This window comes from Lepidochelys kempii, chromosome 24, assembly GCF_965140285.1.
Source record: "Lepidochelys kempii isolate rLepKem1 chromosome 24, rLepKem1.hap1, whole genome shotgun sequence".
NCBI lineage: Eukaryota > Metazoa > Chordata > Testudines > Cheloniidae > Lepidochelys > Lepidochelys kempii.
The window spans coordinates 17,032,595-17,049,276 of NC_136403.1; the positions used below are offsets into that span (position 1 = coordinate 17,032,595).

A 16,682-nucleotide genomic window follows, 5' to 3' on the forward strand; every position below is an offset into this window, starting at 1 on the left:
GGTGGGGCTGGGGATGCGTTTGGGATGCAGGAGGGGACTAGGAATGTAAATGCGGTTAAAAAAGTTAACTGGTTAAACTTTTAAAATTATATCGTTTAACCGGTTAACCATTACCTGAGGTCCGTCAGGCGGGCTGGTGCGGGGCAGCCGTGGCTGGGGTCCTGCCGTCTTGGCATGGCTGGAGCTGGCCGTCTCCAGCCTGCCTGGCCCACCTGCCGGGGCTGGGGTCCCGCCGGCCCGGCTGAGGATGAGGTCCCTCTGGTCCGCCAGCCTGACTGGCTCCAGCCGGCTGGCCCAGTGTGGCCAGCTGGCTGCCGGGGAAAACGGTTAAAGTCTGGTTAATGGTAAACCTAATACTTAAAGGAGGGATTTAGGGTGTGGGAGGGTATTCTGACCTGGGGCAGGGGGTTCGGGGTGCGGGTTTGGGGGCGCGGGGTCTGGGAGTCAGGGTGGGGGAGGGGATTAGGACCTAGGGCAGGGGGTTCGGGGTGCAGGTTTGGGGGCGTGGGGTCTGGGAGTCAGGGTGGGGGAGGGGATTAAGGACCTAGGGCAGGGGTTCGGGGTGCAGGCTCTGGCCGGGCGGCACTTACCTCAGGCGGCTCCCGGGGCTGAGGCAGGCTCCCTACCCGGCTCTCGGAAGCCACCGGCTTGTCCGGCCCCAGGCGCCGGGGCGGCCAGGGAGTCTCCGTATGCTGCCCCCGCCAGAGCGCCAGCTCCCCACGGTGGGCGTTATGACATCACCACTGCTGCTGTGACATCACAGCGGGCGTTATGACATCACCACTGCTGCCATGACATCACAGGGGGCGTTATGACATCACCACTGCTGCCGTGAACTCACGGGGGGCGTTATGACATCACCACTGGCACCATGACCTCATAGTTTCTGCGTGACCCCGTCGCGGGCATGAGACATTATATGAGAGGCCGTTGTGCGGTGACATCACGGTGTCTTATGACATCATCAGAAGCTGTGTGACATTGTGGGTCGGGTCTTATGACGGGGCAGGTGGATGACCTCATCACTGGGCCAGCACTGTGAGTGCCGTTGCCATGGGGACGGAGCCACGTTGGGCAACGTCACGGTTGCTCGGGGCAACGCGGATGCGCTCCGCCCTCAGGGTCCCGCCCGCACCACCAAATTTAGTTGCCCCACACCCCATTCACCGCGAAGGGTCACTGCGGGGCGGGATTTGATGCCTGTCACTCGAGGAAAGCAACAAATAGGCTGGGAGATTTGGCGAGAGGACTGGAGGTCGTAGCCAATAGTCTGAGAGAGGAGGCGGGCTTAAGAGCTTGTATCCAATCGGCTTAAGAAGAAGGCTGGACGGACAGTGACACAGTATCCAATGGGATGGGAGAGAAGGCGGCTCTGGGCATTATTCAGCGAGTTGGATATTAATGAAGGTGGGATCATGTCGGGGAATTAGCCAATGGGGTTCTGGAGGAGACGGGGATAGCGCACCGAGAACCAATGGGTGTAGAAAATGGGCGGGAGGAAGGTGTGGCATTAGCCAATAATAATTCAGATGATTGGTTAAACTCTCAGCCAATGGGATTTCAGTCCAGTTTCGGGTGCCAGCCAATGGTGTGACAGGAAGGGCGAGGCTGGTGCTGAATCAGCCAATGAACTGCGACAGTAGGCGGGACTACAGTCGCCGCCAGCCAATGAGCGCGGAGTCGCCCCTGCAAGGCGGCCGAGGCCACCCCGTGTTTTCCTTAGTGCCGGAGCCGGGAGCTAAAATGGCGGCCGCCGATGGAGATGACTCGCTCTACCCTATCGCGGTGCTGATCGACGAGCTGCGCAACGAGGACGTCCAGGTGCCGGCCGGGGCTGGGGAGGCCGGGCCGCGGCCGGGGGAGGCGGCCGGGCAGGGCTGCGGGGAACCGCACGGCGAGCGGAGACCGGGGTCCGGCGTCCAATCGCAGGCCGCCTCTCATCCCTAAAGCCGCGCTGCGGGCGTGAGAGGAGACGCCTGATTGGATGGGCGCGCCGCCTTGGGCTGAATGGGAGTCTGGGGGCCAATGAGTGTGTGTGTGGGGGAGTCTGATTCCCCCCCCCTCCCGACCCTGTGGGTCAGATGAGAGACGGCCGCTGATTGGCTGAGCGTCTCCCCCATTCATTCCAGTGGGGCCTCTCTTGCCCTGCGTGGAGGCTCGTCTCGTGAGCCCTGGGCCCAGTGAGCCCTGGGCCCTGATTGGCTACGGGGTGCCTGTAGAGCCAATCGTGGGGCTCGGCTCACGTGACCTGGGGTGTGCTGCTGTGGGGGGGGGGTGCCTGACTGGCTGCTTCCCAGGCGTATGCCCCATAGCCAATCACAGGCCGTGGCTGAGGGTAGGGCGGATGGCAGGAGGCTGCTGACTGGCCAGACTCGGGGGGGGGGGGTGTCCTGGGGCGTCAGCAAGCCAGTCACGGAGGCTCTTAACAGAGTCTCCTGCGGGCGATACCCTGGTCTTGCCCTGAGCCCAGCTCCCTGGGGGCCTGGCCAAAGGCGGCTCCCCGGGGTTCCCTTGGGTGGGGGGTGAGGCCTGTGAGCGCCAATCCTTAGGCGCACGCTCCCTCTCTGATTGGCTGGGGGAAGTCTCCGTCGTGGGGAGCGGGGTCCGTGGGAGCCACTCCCTGCCACTGGCCTGGGGTATATCTGCAAGTGACCTCTGGCCGCCCATCCTGGGCGTCCCCTAGGAGATGGTGAAGGTGGCTGGCTGTGGCACGTCCCAGGAGAGCGGGGCTTACCGCAGCCAATCCTAGGGCTTCCTTGACCTGAGTGCCTTGCGGTTGGGCCTTGCTAGACTCTTCCATGACCAATGCTGGCCAAAGCTTGTAAAAACCAATCTCCGGGCTCCCCTCAATGAGCTGTGGCATGCAGGAGGTGGCTGGGAAAGGTGGTGGTGTGGTGGGGGCATGCCCCCCAGGGGACCAATACTGGGATTAGCCTGGGAAGCAGCTGTGTGCTTGGTTGGAAAAGTTCCTGCCATATAACCATGGTATATACGGAGAAAGAGCACAATTCTCTGATCTCTTCCTTTTGTGGGGAGAGGGGGCTTGGGCTTGGTTCAAGGGGTGCCCAGGTAGCTTATGAACTCAGGCTAAGGATGAAGGTGGTGGGGGATGGAGAATATGGGAGCTGAGGTGAGGGGGTTGCCTATGGGGTGAGAAGGGCTGGGGGGGGGGTAATTAGATCAACATATGGCATCTTAGGACCGCCAGGGCGGGCAAACCTTTTGGCCCAAGGGCCACATCTTGGTATGGAAATTGTATGGTGGGCCATGAATGCTCATGAAATTGGGGGTTGGGGTGTAGGAGGGGGTGAGGGCTCCGGCTGGCAGTGTGGGCTCTGGGGTTGGGCCAGAAACAAGGAGTTCAGGGTGTGGTAGGGAGCTCTGGATTGGGGCAGGAGGTTGGGGAGCCAGGGGGCTTGGGTGAGGGCTCCGGCTGGGGATAAGGGGATGGGGGTGCAGAAGGGTGTTCCAGGCTGGGACCAAGGGGTTCGGAGGACGGGAGTGGGATCAAGGATGGGGCAAGGGGTTGGGACATGGGAGAGGATCAGGGGTGCAGGCTCCTGGCGGCGCTTATCTCAAGCAGTTCCCAGAAGCTCTTATGTGGAAGCATGGCCAGGCAGCTCTGCAAACTGTCCTGTTCGCAGGCACTGCTTCTTCAGCTCCCATTGGCCATGGTTCCCGGCCAGTGGGAGCTGCAGAGATGGTGTTTGGGGCAGGGGCAGCATATGGAGCCCATGGCTGCCCCTATGTATAGGAGCCAGAGGGGGGACATGCTGCTACTTCCAGGAACTGTGCAGAGTGGGGCAAGCCCTGGACCCCACTTCCTGGTGGGAGCTTGAGGACCAAATTAAAATGTCTGGAGGGCTGAATGCTGCTCCCGGGCCATAGTTTGCCCACCCCTGCTCTAAGCACAAACCTGTGGGGACATACTAGGGGGTGGGGAGTGTTTTATGACAGGGCCTTTTCTACCTGGCTATCTGTAGGGTGTGGCTCCCAGGGTGGGTATATCAGGAAGAGTAGGATTGCCCAGACAGGATGCCCCAGTGGTGACACAGCGGAAGGGGTGTGGGAGTAGACCTTGCGAGGGGGGGGGGACTCTGGGCTGCATGTGGGGGGGAAGTGTGATCTAGGGGTTAGAGCAGAGGGAGGCCTGAGAGACAGGATTTCTGGGTTCTCTCCCTGGCTCTGGAAGGGGAGCGGGGTCTAGTACATTAGAGGGATTGCCTGGATTAGTCAGAAGGGTGTTAAACTATTAATGAAAGGGGAGGATAAAAAGAGGGATGATACAAGCCCTGAGCACAGAATTGAGATGTTGAGAACAAAATTAATCAGGAACGGAAGGGCGTGAAGAGAAGAAATTCTTGACTTACTTTTACTCCAATGCTAGGCACCTGGGTTACAAACCAAAGGAATTGGAATTACTCGTTTATGAGCATAAGCACAATCAAGGTGGTATTACTGTATCCTGGCAGGATGATTTTTACAACTGGAATGTTAATATCAATGGTCATAAACCAGTGGTTTTCAGCCTGTGGTCCACAGATCCCTGAGGGTCCGCAGACTGTGTTAAGGGGTCTGCGAAAGGTTGTTGTTACCATAGAACAATGGTTTTCAACCTGTGGCCTGTGGTTCCCTGGGGGCCTGCAGACTGTCTTAAGATTTCCAAAGGAGTCCGTACCTCCATTTGAAATTTTTTAGGGGTCCACAAATGAAAAAAGATTGAAAACCCCTGTTATAAACTATTTAGGAAGGATCGAGTGGGCAGGATGGGAGGGGCACCGTCAAAATGGCATCACCTGTTTCTGAGTCACTGGTAACTCCAAAGAAGAAGATCTTGACTGCTTATGGATAAATGTCCTAACAGAGGAAGCACAAGATGCTGTGTTAGTTGGGGTTTACTAGAGACCACACTGAGGAACAGGAGGACAGATCTATAATGTGAAGGGGGAAAAAGTGTGAGATCCTGAGAGGCTTCTGTTTGACTATGCTGGAGCTCTCAGGCTACCAGTCCTAAAACATCCTTGGAATTTGTAAGTGTTAAAGGACAATTTCCTAACTCAAAAAGGGTTGCATCCAATGCGGGGGAATTCGATATTAGCCCTTGTCTTATCAGTAAAGGGGAGCTGATCACAGACCTAAAAACTAATGGTAACTCGGGTGCGAGTGATTATGACTTGATCACATTTATAATGTACAAACAGAATGAAGTCCAGATCAGTGAGAGAGAGATTTTATTTGGTGCTTTAAAAGGGTCAGTTTCACAAAGCCAAAAACAACTGAGCCAAATCAGCTGGGAGGAAGAATTTAATTAGGAAATGTGACTGATAATGGAGCATTGTTTATGATGGATACCTGAGAAGCCCCAATCAAGGGAGAAAGCCATGTTGGTTTAAAAAAAAATGATTTGGTTTAGAAGGAAAGTGAAGGCAGCTACAAAAAATGAAAAAAAAAAAAATAGCAGCAGAAGAAAGGGGAACTGTAGAAAATTGATAAGGGAAGCAAAGGGACACAAGAAAAAATGTGTGTTCAGAAGTATCATCGTTGCCCTTTGATGGTCTCTTGCATGTCATGAATTGGTAGGTTCTCAGTGCTTTTCCCAGCAGGGCAGGGACCAATAGCAAAAGTTGCCCTCAGGAAGGAGGTCTGAGGTTGCTGCCGTCAGAGGTCAAGAGCTGAAATGAATTCCTGTCCCAGCAGCGATGCTCACGTAGCTATAGGGTGGATAGAGTGATGTTTTTTCATTTAAATCAGGTTTTGATTTTGTTTAAATTAGAATATTTTTTTTCAAATAAACTTACTTAAAATGAAATCTGAGTTTTATATGTTTAATATGTTCAGGCCTGAACTTAAGAGTCTCTTAAAACTTTTAAATAAAAAACGCTGAATCTGTGAGTCTGTTGCAAACTTTGGCTGAAAGGCTGCTTTTCTATATAAAGAAAGAATCGGGGGGGAAAAACATCTAACTTTTGAGGTTAAGCTCTGTAAATATGCCTCAGTAGGTCATCTACTGTGTTAAGGACTTGCTCCTGTGGGGGACCGAGGACTTGCACTTCTGTGTGAGAGATTATTTAATACAAATAAATTGTACATGCTGTTTTGTGTGTAATTAAATTCCAGTCGCCGTCCTAATGCAGCTCCACATAAATCACGAGGAAGAAGTGAATTAGCTTCTGAACGAGCCACAGATCAGTCACATTTTCTAACATATTACAAATGTCATTAATAAGTATCTGAAAATACTGTGGTCTAGAATTGCTTAAATCAATGTATATAGTTAAAAGAAAAGGAGGACTTGTGGCACCTTTGAGACTAACCAATTTATTTGAGTTTATTTATGCTCAAATAAATTGGTTAGTCTCAAAGGTGCCACAAGTCCTCCTTTTCTTTTTGCGAATACAGACTAACACGGCTGCTACTCTGAAACCTCTATATAGTTAGTGTCCCCTCCTAAGCAGCAAAAAGATGTACCAAGTCTACGCTGAAGGCTCCATTTAGCTGTAATGGACATGTTTTAATGCTCCCATCAACCAGGGAGAATGTGTCTTTCTTTAGAACATCACTGTAGCCCAAATGGAAAAGTTGATTAAACTTGGTGACTGAAATCAAGGCTTCCCACCTGGCGATTTAAATCACAATTTAAAGCGAGGCAATTGAAATCACCCAGTGGAAAGCCTCCATTGCAAATTGCCTTGCTTTAAATCGCCAAGTGGGAAGCCTCGATTTCAGTGATGATTCAGATCGCTGGGGTCTGACCTAGGTTTTCGTCCAGCATGTCCCCTCCCCCGGTTGCCTGGTTCTCACCCGCTCTCCCCTCTCCACACAGCTACGTCTCAACAGCATCAAGAAACTCTCCACCATTGCCTTGGCCCTCGGTGTGGAGAGGACCCGCAGCGAGCTCCTGCCTTTCCTCACAGGTAACCAGAGGGCTCCAAACTGGCCTCCAGGACTCCTGAGTTCTCTCCCCTTGTCTGGGAGGGCAGTCGGGCTAGAGGGTTAGAGTGGGGGGCTCTGGGAGTCAGGGCTCCTTGGTTCCACCCCCACTTTGATCTTGGGTAAACTACCTCCGATCTCTGTGCTCTTAAATGGTGGATAGCAACAGCCAGCACTGGTGGCGGAGGGCAGGGCTGTTGGTGTGTGTGGGGGCAGGGGCTTTGCAGGACTGGAGTGGGGGCTGTAGGCTTTCCACCCCCCTTCAGGGCAGGAGAGTGCTCTGGAATGCTACTGATGAAACCGTGTCCAGGTGAGTCGGGGAGACTGTGCCCTGTGTTCAGTCAGCTAGCGGCTCTTGATTCAACCTCTGAACTCACATGTCTGGTCTTTCCAAGGCATCAGCCGCCTCTTCCTCTCCCTGCTCACCCGCCACTTCTCTTGCAGACACGATTTACGATGAGGACGAGGTGCTGCTGGCTCTGGCTGAACAGCTGGGGACCTTCACCGCTCTGGTCGGGGGACCTGAATATGTGCACTGCTTACTGGTAGGTCAGACCCCTGCCACCTAGGGCATGGAGCCGCCTCATATGGGCACTGGGGGGGTCAGGACACCTGGGTTCTATCCCCAGCTTTGGGAGGGCAATGGGGTCTAGTGGGCTAGAGAGAGGGGATTGGGAGTCGGGACGCCTGGGTGTTCTCCCTAGCTGTGAGTGGGGTGTTGTGGATGGGGGGGCGGGGGGCTGTACTCCTGGGTTCTCTCCACACCCCAAGCAGGGGTGGAATCAATCCAGCCCCCATCTCACTACCCCTCGCAGCCCCCCCTGGAGAGTCTGGCGACAGTGGAGGAGACAGTGGTGCGAGACAAGGCGGTGGAGTCGCTGCGTGCTATCTCCCACGAGCACTCTCCTTCGGACCTGGAGGGACACTTCGTGCCCCTGGTGAAGCGCCTGGCAGGGGGTGACTGGTTCACCTCCCGCACCTCAGCCTGTGGCCTCTTCAGCGTCTGCTATCCTCGCGTGTCCAGCTCGGTCAAGGCAGAGCTCCGGCAGTGAGTGAAGCCCCTATGGGGCCGATTGCGCAGCTGGGGGAAGACCCTCGCAGGGCTGAATGTGGGGCTGGGTGAGAGCCCCTGGGTCAGTGGGAGCCCCCGTGGGGCTGATCATGCAGCTGGAAGGGACCCTGGGTCAGTGGGACAAGTCCCTGTTATATCTCATAATCCCCTTCATAAATGGGATCAGTCTCCATCTCTCTCTCACTCACACACACTCACTCACTCTCCCCCTTCCACTCCGATTGGAGGCAGTTGAGGTTCACCCTCCTTTGCCTTGTCTGATCCGGGGTGGGATACCAGGCTAGATGAACCCAGAGGGCTGAATCGGGGCGACAAGGAGGAGCTGTTACACGCGTCTCACTCCCCCATCCCCGGCAGGTACTTCCGGAACCTATGCTCCGATGACACCCCCATGGTGAGGCGGGCGGCGGCTTCCAAGCTGGGCGAGTTCGCAAAGGTCCTGGAGCTGGAGCATGTGAAGGGCGAGATTATTCCCATGTTCTCCAACCTGGCCTCCGACGAGCAGGTGAGAGCCGTGCAGGGGAGGGGGCTGGGAGCCAGGACTCCTGGGTTCTCTCCCTGGCTCTGGGAGGGGAGTGGGATCTGGCGTTAACCCATTCCTGCCTCTCTCCCACAGGACTCTGTGCGCTTGCTGGCTGTGGAGGCTTGTGTCAATATCGCTCAGCTCCTGCCCCAGGAGGACCTGGAGTCCTTGGTGATGCCCACGCTACGGCAAGCGGCAGAGGACAAATCATGGCGGGTCCGGTACATGGTGGCTGATAAGTTCACAGAGGTGCGTGCTGCTTCCCTCCTCGCTCCAGTGATCTGTGGTGACCTAATGCTGCATGGACTAGCAGGGGGCTGTGGGTTGGGAGTGAGGGGCACTGGCAGAGCTTTGGGGGTGTGGGGGAGCCCAGGGCAGGGATCGCAGGTCACTGCCGATGGGGATTGAGATCTGTGCATAGTGTTGATGCTTGTCAGTTTCCCCTGTGCTGAAATTGGTGGGCTGTTGATCTGGTGACTCTCCATCTGTCTGGGGCCTGGATCCCTGGAGTGCTCTGACCTATGGACCCCCTGCTGACCCACTGCCCTCCCCCCACAGCTCCAGAAAGCCGTTGGGCCTGAAATCACCAAGACCGACCTGGTGCCGGCTTTCCAGAACCTTATGAAGGACTGCGAGGCCGAGGTGCGGGCTGCTGCCTCCCACAAGGTCAAAGGTCAGCCTTGGTGCCCCCTCTGTCCATGTGAGAGGTTGGGATCACCCTCTGGAAGGACCAGAACAATCTCTACAGCCCGAGGGGATTGTTGGGGGGAGGAATCTTTGGGTGGGAGGCTGGATGGGGGTTGTGGGTGAGGCTGAGTGTGTGGGATATAGTCTACCCCCAGGGACTGGCTGGGAACCCCATGGCCAAAGCCCTGGGTAATTGGCTGGAGCTGGGATGGTCATGCTGGTCTTATGAACTGGATAGACAGGAGGGGGTGATCCTGCCCTTCTGGGTGGGGCGGTGTTGATCTCAGCTGATCCTGGCCCCTTGGCCAGAGTCTTAAGGGGAGGGGAATGGATGGTGGGTATGATCCTGGCTCTTTTCCCTGTTGGGGGGAGATTTGAGAGGGAACAAATAGACTTGGGGAGAGAGAAAATGGTGTGTGGGCGGGGGTCAGGTTGCTTGCTGCATGTCTGAACTCTGGTCCCCTGTGCTGGGCTCCTGAAGCAGCTGGCTCCACCCCTTGTTAACCCCTCACCCCATTCACCATCTGCCCTCCCCAGAGTTCTGTGAGAACCTGTCAGCTGACTGCCGCGAGAACGTCATCATGACCCAGATACTGCCCTGCATCAAGGTAAGGGGCGGGGCTCAGCCGATCCCCTTGCTGCTGGCATCCCCCCCTGCAGGGGGAGGGTGGATGGGTAGCAGGGGAATGTAGGGGGAAGCATGGTGTGAGGGGAGGAGGGTGTGAGAATGGGGGGCACAGGATGCGGTAGAAGGGCAGGGGAGCATGGGGGGAGGGATGTAGAAGGGGGTAGGGGCATAAGGGGATGTGGGGGTCGGGGTGCCACCAAGGACAGGAGTGTGAAGGGGTGGTGGTGGGGTAGGGGGCTTTGGGGGTGGAGGAGGCATGGGAGGTTTAAGGGGGGTACTTGGGGTTGTGGGGGGCAGCCCCAGCAGCTCAGTGCCATGAGGCTGGCGGCGGCCTGTCTGCATTAACCCTCCCTTCTCCCCCCGAGCAGGAGCTGGTGTCGGACGCCAATCAGCACGTCAAGTCAGCGCTGGCCTCCGTCATCATGGGGCTCTCACCCATCCTGGGCAAGGACAACACCATCGAGCACCTGCTGCCGCTCTTCCTGGCCCAGCTCAAGGATGAGGTGAGCGCCCCGCCCCAGAGGTGGCTGCATCTCGGGGCTGCTGTGCTGTGCTCCTGTCTCATTGGTAGTCATTTTTCCCTTTGGGAAGAGATCTCAGTGGGATTTAGTGGTTAGAGCAAGGGGAGCTGGGAGCCAGGACTCCTGGGTTGAATTTCTGGCTCTGGGAGGGGAGTGGGGCCTATTTGTGTGTGTGTGGGGGGGAGAGAGCCCAGGACTCCTGGGTTCTGGCTCTGGGGCGGGGGGAGGGATAGCTCAGTGGTTTGAGCATTGGACTGCTAAACCCAGGGTTGTGAGTTCAATCCTTGAGGGGGCCATTTAGGGATCTGGGGCAAAAATTGGGGATTGGTCCTGCTTTGAGCAGGGGATTGGGCTAGGTGACCTCCTAAGGTCCCTTCCAACCTTGATAGTCTGAGTCTGAGAGCCCAGGACTCCTGGGTTCTGGCCCTGGGAGGGGAGTGGGTCCTAGTGGTTACAGCATGGGGGAGCTTCCATCTTGTGTGGAAAGCCTTTGCTCTGAGCTCTGTTCCTCCCTCCAGTGCCCTGAGGTTCGGCTCAACATCATCTCGAACCTGGATTGTGTCAATGAGGTGATCGGCATCCGGCAGCTCTCGCAGTCACTGCTGCCGGCCATCGTGGAGCTGGCCGAGGATGCCAAATGGCGTGTCAGGCTGGCCATCATCGAGTACATGCCCCTGCTGGCCGGGCAGCTGGTAAGGAGGCTGTGGGGAGCATGGGGGCTTTGGGATGAAAGGCCTGGAAGGGTCAGGCCCGGCTGGTGGTGTCCTGTCTCTTGCTAAGCAGGGAAATGCTTGGTCAGGATATGGATGAGAGGGTCCAAGCTTCCCGCTTGGTCAGGGCTGGCCCCGGTGCCCCAGCGTAGCGCCTGGGTGCCTCGTGCAGCATGGTGCCGGGTGGGGGCTCTCCCCTGAAGTCAGGGCTGGCTCCAGTGCCCTAGGGGGCGCAAGTCATCAGTCCTGGGGTTGCTGGGAGCCAGGACTCCTGGGTTCTCTCCACCAGCAGCACCTCATCTATGAAGTCAGAACAGTGCCTGTTTTCCAGGGGCCCCATCTCTCCCACAAGGTCCTGGGTCTGGCCTGGAGTTCCGGGACTAACAGTCTCTTCCTTTCCAGGGGGTGGAGTTCTTTGACGAGAAGCTGAATTCCCTGTGCATGGCTTGGCTGGTGGATCATGGTGAGTGTCGCTCAGGGGAGCCGGCCCTCAGGGCTGCCCCATGGCCAGTGCTGGCTCCAGGGCCCTTGGTTTGAGTGGGAACTTAACTGCTGCGGGGTGGAGCCCCACGACTCGGACCGAGCTATGGTGCATCATGGGAGATGGCCTCTAAGGTCATAGGAGGTGAAGGCTGGTCTTGAGGTTCACGCAGAGGGCTGGGTGCCAGGACTCCTGGGCTCTGTTCCTGGCTGTGCCACACACTGGGTGTAACCTCCAGCAGGTCGTGGATGTGCTTAGAAATCGGGGCTCTGACTCCTTCCTTTGTTCGTGTAGACTGCGCTCTTCGGGGCCAGAGCTGTCTCTGGCTGTGTCTGAGCAGCGCCTGCATCCTACTCTAATACAAACAAATTAACCTTCACTGATTGAGTAATTGCCCTTTGATCTATTGACTTATAAGGGCTCCCAGATCCTCTGCTTGGGCTTTTATAGCCCCATTCACTTGGTCCTAGCTGTCACAGCCATGTGACACTGACAAGATCTAGGTCACTTTCCCCCGGGGAAATCCAATTAACAAGAGTCTGGTCAGTTTCAGGACAGCTTTGCAGTTGACTAGGCTCTTCAGCTGTGTGTCTCAGCTCAATGCTATGGGGTGAGCAAGACCTACTCAGTTTCACTTGGCCACTGCTCTGGAAGGGGATGAGGGGCCTCCGCAGTGGGAAACCACTCCTGAAAGGGGTTATGTGGTGGGAGGTGAGAATTCCCCTCAGCTGCAGGGCAGGGGGTGGGAAAGAGGGCTGGAGATGTAGCATCCTAGGACTTTGCCTCTTGTACCCTACACTTCCCTTCCCCCCCCCCCCCCCTCCAGTGGTGGTTTCCAGTCCTGGCTGGGGTCTTCTCCCAACTCCGTCTCCGGGGAGTTGGTGGCTCAGGTCTCCACCTGTCACTTCACTCCCCTTCTGGGATGGCAAAAGGTCCTGCTTAAAGCCCAACACAAGTGCCCAGATTAATAGTTCAGCCCCTCTCGGGCTCTGCTGAAATCCTCTGCTGCATTACCTGGCCCAGCGTGTCTCGCCCTGAGTCTTCCCCAGTAGCGTTCGCCCGCTGCTGCTTTTCACCAACGACTCCTGCAGTTCATCTCTTCCTGGTCCGGGTGGGCCTTGTCTCAGGGCTTCTCCCCCTCCCTCCCGCCCCCCGAGCCTGCTCCGCTTCCTGGGGGTGGCTGAGCCTCGCTTCCTCAGGCTCTTCTCAGAGGGGAACCACCTTGTCCCCACCAGATAAATTCATGTGAGAAGTAAGGCCCAGATCCAGAGTGGAGGCCTCTCTGGAAGATGCTCTTCGCCAAACACAAGTCGTGCGGCTCAACCCAGGGGGAGCTGGGGGAAGTGGAGTGGTCTGCGCTATGTGCAGATGACACCGGATGATCTAATTGGGCCCTTCTGGACTTCGATCATGCAAAAATCCCAGCTCTTGTTTAAAATGAATGGCCAATTCTTAGCCCTCTTGGCCGTGGGAAACTCTGAGCTCTGGGGCTTTCTCATAGTGTCTGATGGGGATAATTATGGACAATCGGCAGCTCTTGCACAGCAGGGAAAGCTGAAGCGGAAGGTGCCTGTGTTTTAAATGAGAATTCCCGAAAGCAACAAGAGATCCTCGACACGTACTGTGTTTTCCTCCCAATGTTTTGCGGGGCTGCTGACAAGCACTACTGAAAACGGGGACTAAACGGGGCACCTGGTGAATGTGGGCTGGTGCCGGAATTGTAACCCCTGAAGACTCAAAATCCAGAGGGTGACTCCTCCTAGCCCGGGTCTCCGGGTGGAGGGATCGGGGTTAGCATGCCGGTGTCGATAGCCAGCTGCCAGGATTGGCGCAGAGCCCCAGCCCCCCCCCCGGTGACGTGTTTTCCCCTCCCTTCCCAGTTTACGCCATCCGGGAGGCAGCCACCAGCAACCTGAAGAAACTGGTGGAAAAGTTCGGCAAAGACTGGGCCCATGCCACCATCATCCCCAAAGTGCTGGCCATGTCTAATGACCCCAACTACCTTCACCGCATGACCACGCTCTTCTGCATCAATGTGAGTGCCTCTCTGGGGGCAGGGGGAGCCCAGACACCTGGGGTGGGGCGGGCTAGGGGTTAGAGCAGGGGGGCTGGGAACCAGGACTCCTGGGTTCTCTCCCCAGCTCTGGGAGGGAAGTGGGGTCTAGGGGTTAGCGCAGGGAGACTGGGAGCCAGGACTCTCCTGGGTTCTGCTGGTTTGCGCGACGGGCACCGATTCAGTGCTGGTGTAACGCGCTCCTCTCTCCCTCCCCACCCCCCCAGGTGCTTTCGGAGGTGTGCGGACAGGAGATCACCACCAAACACATGTTGCCCACTGTACTGCGCATGGCGGGCGATGCTGTGGCCAACGTCCGCTTCAACGTGGCCAAGTCCCTGCAGAAAATAGGACCAATCCTGGACAACAGGTACAGCCAAGGGGCCGGGCCGGGGGCTGTGGCACTGGGCAGGGTTGGATGGGGTTGGGGAGGGGAGGTTGGAATCTGCTAGGGGAGTGGGGATGGGGGAGGGTACAGGGCAGGGCGGTACTGAGGCAGGGCTGGGGGGCACCAGGAGGAGGGGCAGAGGGAGGTGGGACTCTCAGCCGCCATTCACCTCCACCCAAGTAGCTGTGATGGGAAGGGGGGGTGGGTTTCCCCTGGGCCAGGGTTCCGGTCTGCTCTGCCCCCCATGTCTCTTGCTCTGCGGGTCCCTCTAACTGCCCCCTGCACCCCACAGCACCCTGCAGAACGAGGTGAAGCCGGTGCTGGAGAAGCTCACGCAGGACCAGGATGTTGACGTCAAATACTTCGCACAGGAGGCCCTGACCGGTATGGGGTGCGGTTGGGACCGGGCTGCAGGCTCAGCCCCTGGGGGCCTCCCCGCTGTAGGGAGCAATCCAGCCTTGTGGGGCCCTGTGTGGTGTTGGGGTGGTGGGTGCTAGGCGAGGTCTGTAGTGATTACCTCCCATCACCAATCCCCCACCTGCTGGGAGCATGGGGTTTGGGGGTGTCTTTGTCGAAGGCCCCTTCTCTGCCCCCGTGTCATATCAGGGCCCGCATTATATGATTAGGGCTGTGTTGGGGTGGGGCTTCTGGGTTCCCCCTCTCTGCCCCAAGTCGGGGGGTGCTTTGGGGATACCCCATCTGGCTTCTGGGATTCTCCAGTGTGTGGGGATGGGTCTTCAGGGAGAACCAACCCCCCACACTCACATCCAGAAGGTGGGGGAGGGTCTCTGGGGCTGAGAGCCATGGCCCTGTGATCTGACCCCCTCTCTCTCCTCCCCACAGTGCTGGCGCTGGCCTGACCCAGAGGATGTGCCCTGTCGTCTCCCTGACCTCCAGCCGCCGTCGGACCCTCGTTCCCTGGCCCCTCCCCAAGCCTCTGTGCATGTGTATGAACCCCTGTTGGATGGGGGTGCCCGCCGGCCCAATACAGGACCCCCCCCATTCCGATCAGCCCCTTCCCCCTCCGACAGTTCATCTCCCATCTGGACACTCACCGGGGCGCAGCACTCGGCCCCCCAGTATTCCACCCCCCCACTCAAACACTGCAGCTTGGGGGGCAGCTCATTGCTCCCGGAGTCCCCCATCCCTGTGCTGCCTACCCCTCTGGACGGCTCGTCGCATCCCTCCTCAGCAGCTTCGCCCCCCCCAATCCCTACCCACCGCCGGACGGGCGCAGGAGGAGATCGGGGTGGGGGGGGAAGGGGCGGCACTGATTTCAGCTGGTCTTAGGAAAGGCTCTGTCCCTCGCTGGCCCCGGGCTGTTCTGTACCACGTCCCCGCTCTCCTCCTTCTCTTCCTTCATCCGTCTGCTTTTCTCACTCCTCTCTGCTGAAATCTGCCTCCTTCTCCTCTTCCCCTGCAGCATTAAACTCCCCCCAGACTCAGCATTGCCATCCTAGGCCCTCGTCTCTCCTAAGAGCCCCCCCCCGTAGCTCCCCAAAATCAAAACTCATCCCAATGCCCCCCCGGGGGGGGGGCAAGTTTTAAGCAGAGAAGAGACCAAATCTCCCCCTGGTAACAGGGTTTCTTTAATGTGAATTTCGGCGCTGGTCAGTTTCATGCTGGGCTGGAGGGGTCTCTCTTGTCAGTTTCACCTTTGGGCTCTGGGCAGGTTCATGGTGGCAGGCGCCTGCCTGATGCCAGCCTCAGGGAGGCTGCAAATGCTTCTCAGCCATGGGGCAAAGGGCTTTCAGATCCAAACGCTGGAGCCTGGAACCCCCCGGGGCGATCTCTCCAGGGTGTGAGACGCTGATTAGAACATGGGGGGGCCCCTTGTGGCAGCGGGTCAGCTGACCTTCTCAAATCCTCTCTGCCAATCAACCCACACAAGGGTCTGAGCCCCCTTCCCTAGTCCCCACGGGGAGCTGGGATTTTACAGGCAATGCTTGGGGTGTGGGGTCATGACCTTGAGCTGGGTCATGGGGGTAAAATCTGCTCAGAGTTCACCCCACAGCCTCTCAGCTGTGGTAAGGAAAAGCCCCCACCCTTCAGGTGCTGCTGACTGGGCAGGAATTGGATCAGGATTTCCTCTGGGTTCTAGCCCCATGGCTGTCAATCCTGCTGCGGGCCCCTGCTTTCGGTTCTCTGGGGTTGTGCCCCTCACCTGGAAGGAGCGGGGCATCACTGAGGCCATCCCCATTAGATGGCTCTAAGTCAAGGGGCATTTAACCACTCAGTCCTGCCCTTACCATGCAAACGCCTGTGCCCCAGCGTGACCCTTCCCTTCGCTGCTGCCCTGGTGTCATGCACTGAGCAAATACAGGGTGATCCCTAACCCCCCGCACCCTTTAACACAAGCCCCCCCCGTCCCCCTCCTCCTCCACACTGTTAGTGAAATGTCACTTTAAAGCCAATGTGTTTCTTTGTGAAAACTTGTTTTTATTTTTTTTCTTCTCCATGGTTAATAAAATGCTCGACCGTTCCTGCGTGACTGTGGTGTGGACAGAACTGAGCGGTTCTTGGGGGCGGAGTGGAGGGTGGAACAAAAGGATCTTAGTGCTGAAGCAACTTTGGGTGCCGGTGGGGTGCAGGGGCTGTTTATACAGCGATCCCTCACCTCCTGCTGCGATGCAGCCACCTCTGGGGTGGGGTAGCTGTTTATCCAGCTCCAGCGCAAGGCAGCTGCAGT

The 16,682-nt window shown here is 57.3% G+C and overlaps 1 protein-coding gene across 1 annotated transcript; it reads left to right on the top strand.

Moving 5' to 3' along the window:
- Window positions 1–1,704: 1,704 nt before the first annotated feature.
- PPP2R1A (protein phosphatase 2 scaffold subunit Aalpha) lies at window positions 1,705–16,475 on the top strand. Its single transcript, XM_073322551.1, has 15 exons — window positions 1,705–1,821; window positions 6,824–6,914; window positions 7,375–7,475; window positions 7,746–7,978; window positions 8,360–8,507; window positions 8,619–8,774; window positions 9,084–9,198; window positions 9,750–9,820; window positions 10,209–10,343; window positions 10,880–11,053; window positions 11,474–11,534; window positions 13,433–13,587; window positions 13,833–13,975; window positions 14,286–14,377; window positions 14,837–16,475. Exons 1-15 carry the CDS (start codon window positions 1,744–1,746, stop codon window positions 14,851–14,853), a joined length of 1,770 nt encoding a protein of 589 aa, XP_073178652.1. The 5' UTR covers window positions 1,705–1,743; the 3' UTR covers window positions 14,854–16,475.
- The last annotated feature ends 207 nt before the right edge of the window (window positions 16,476–16,682 follow it).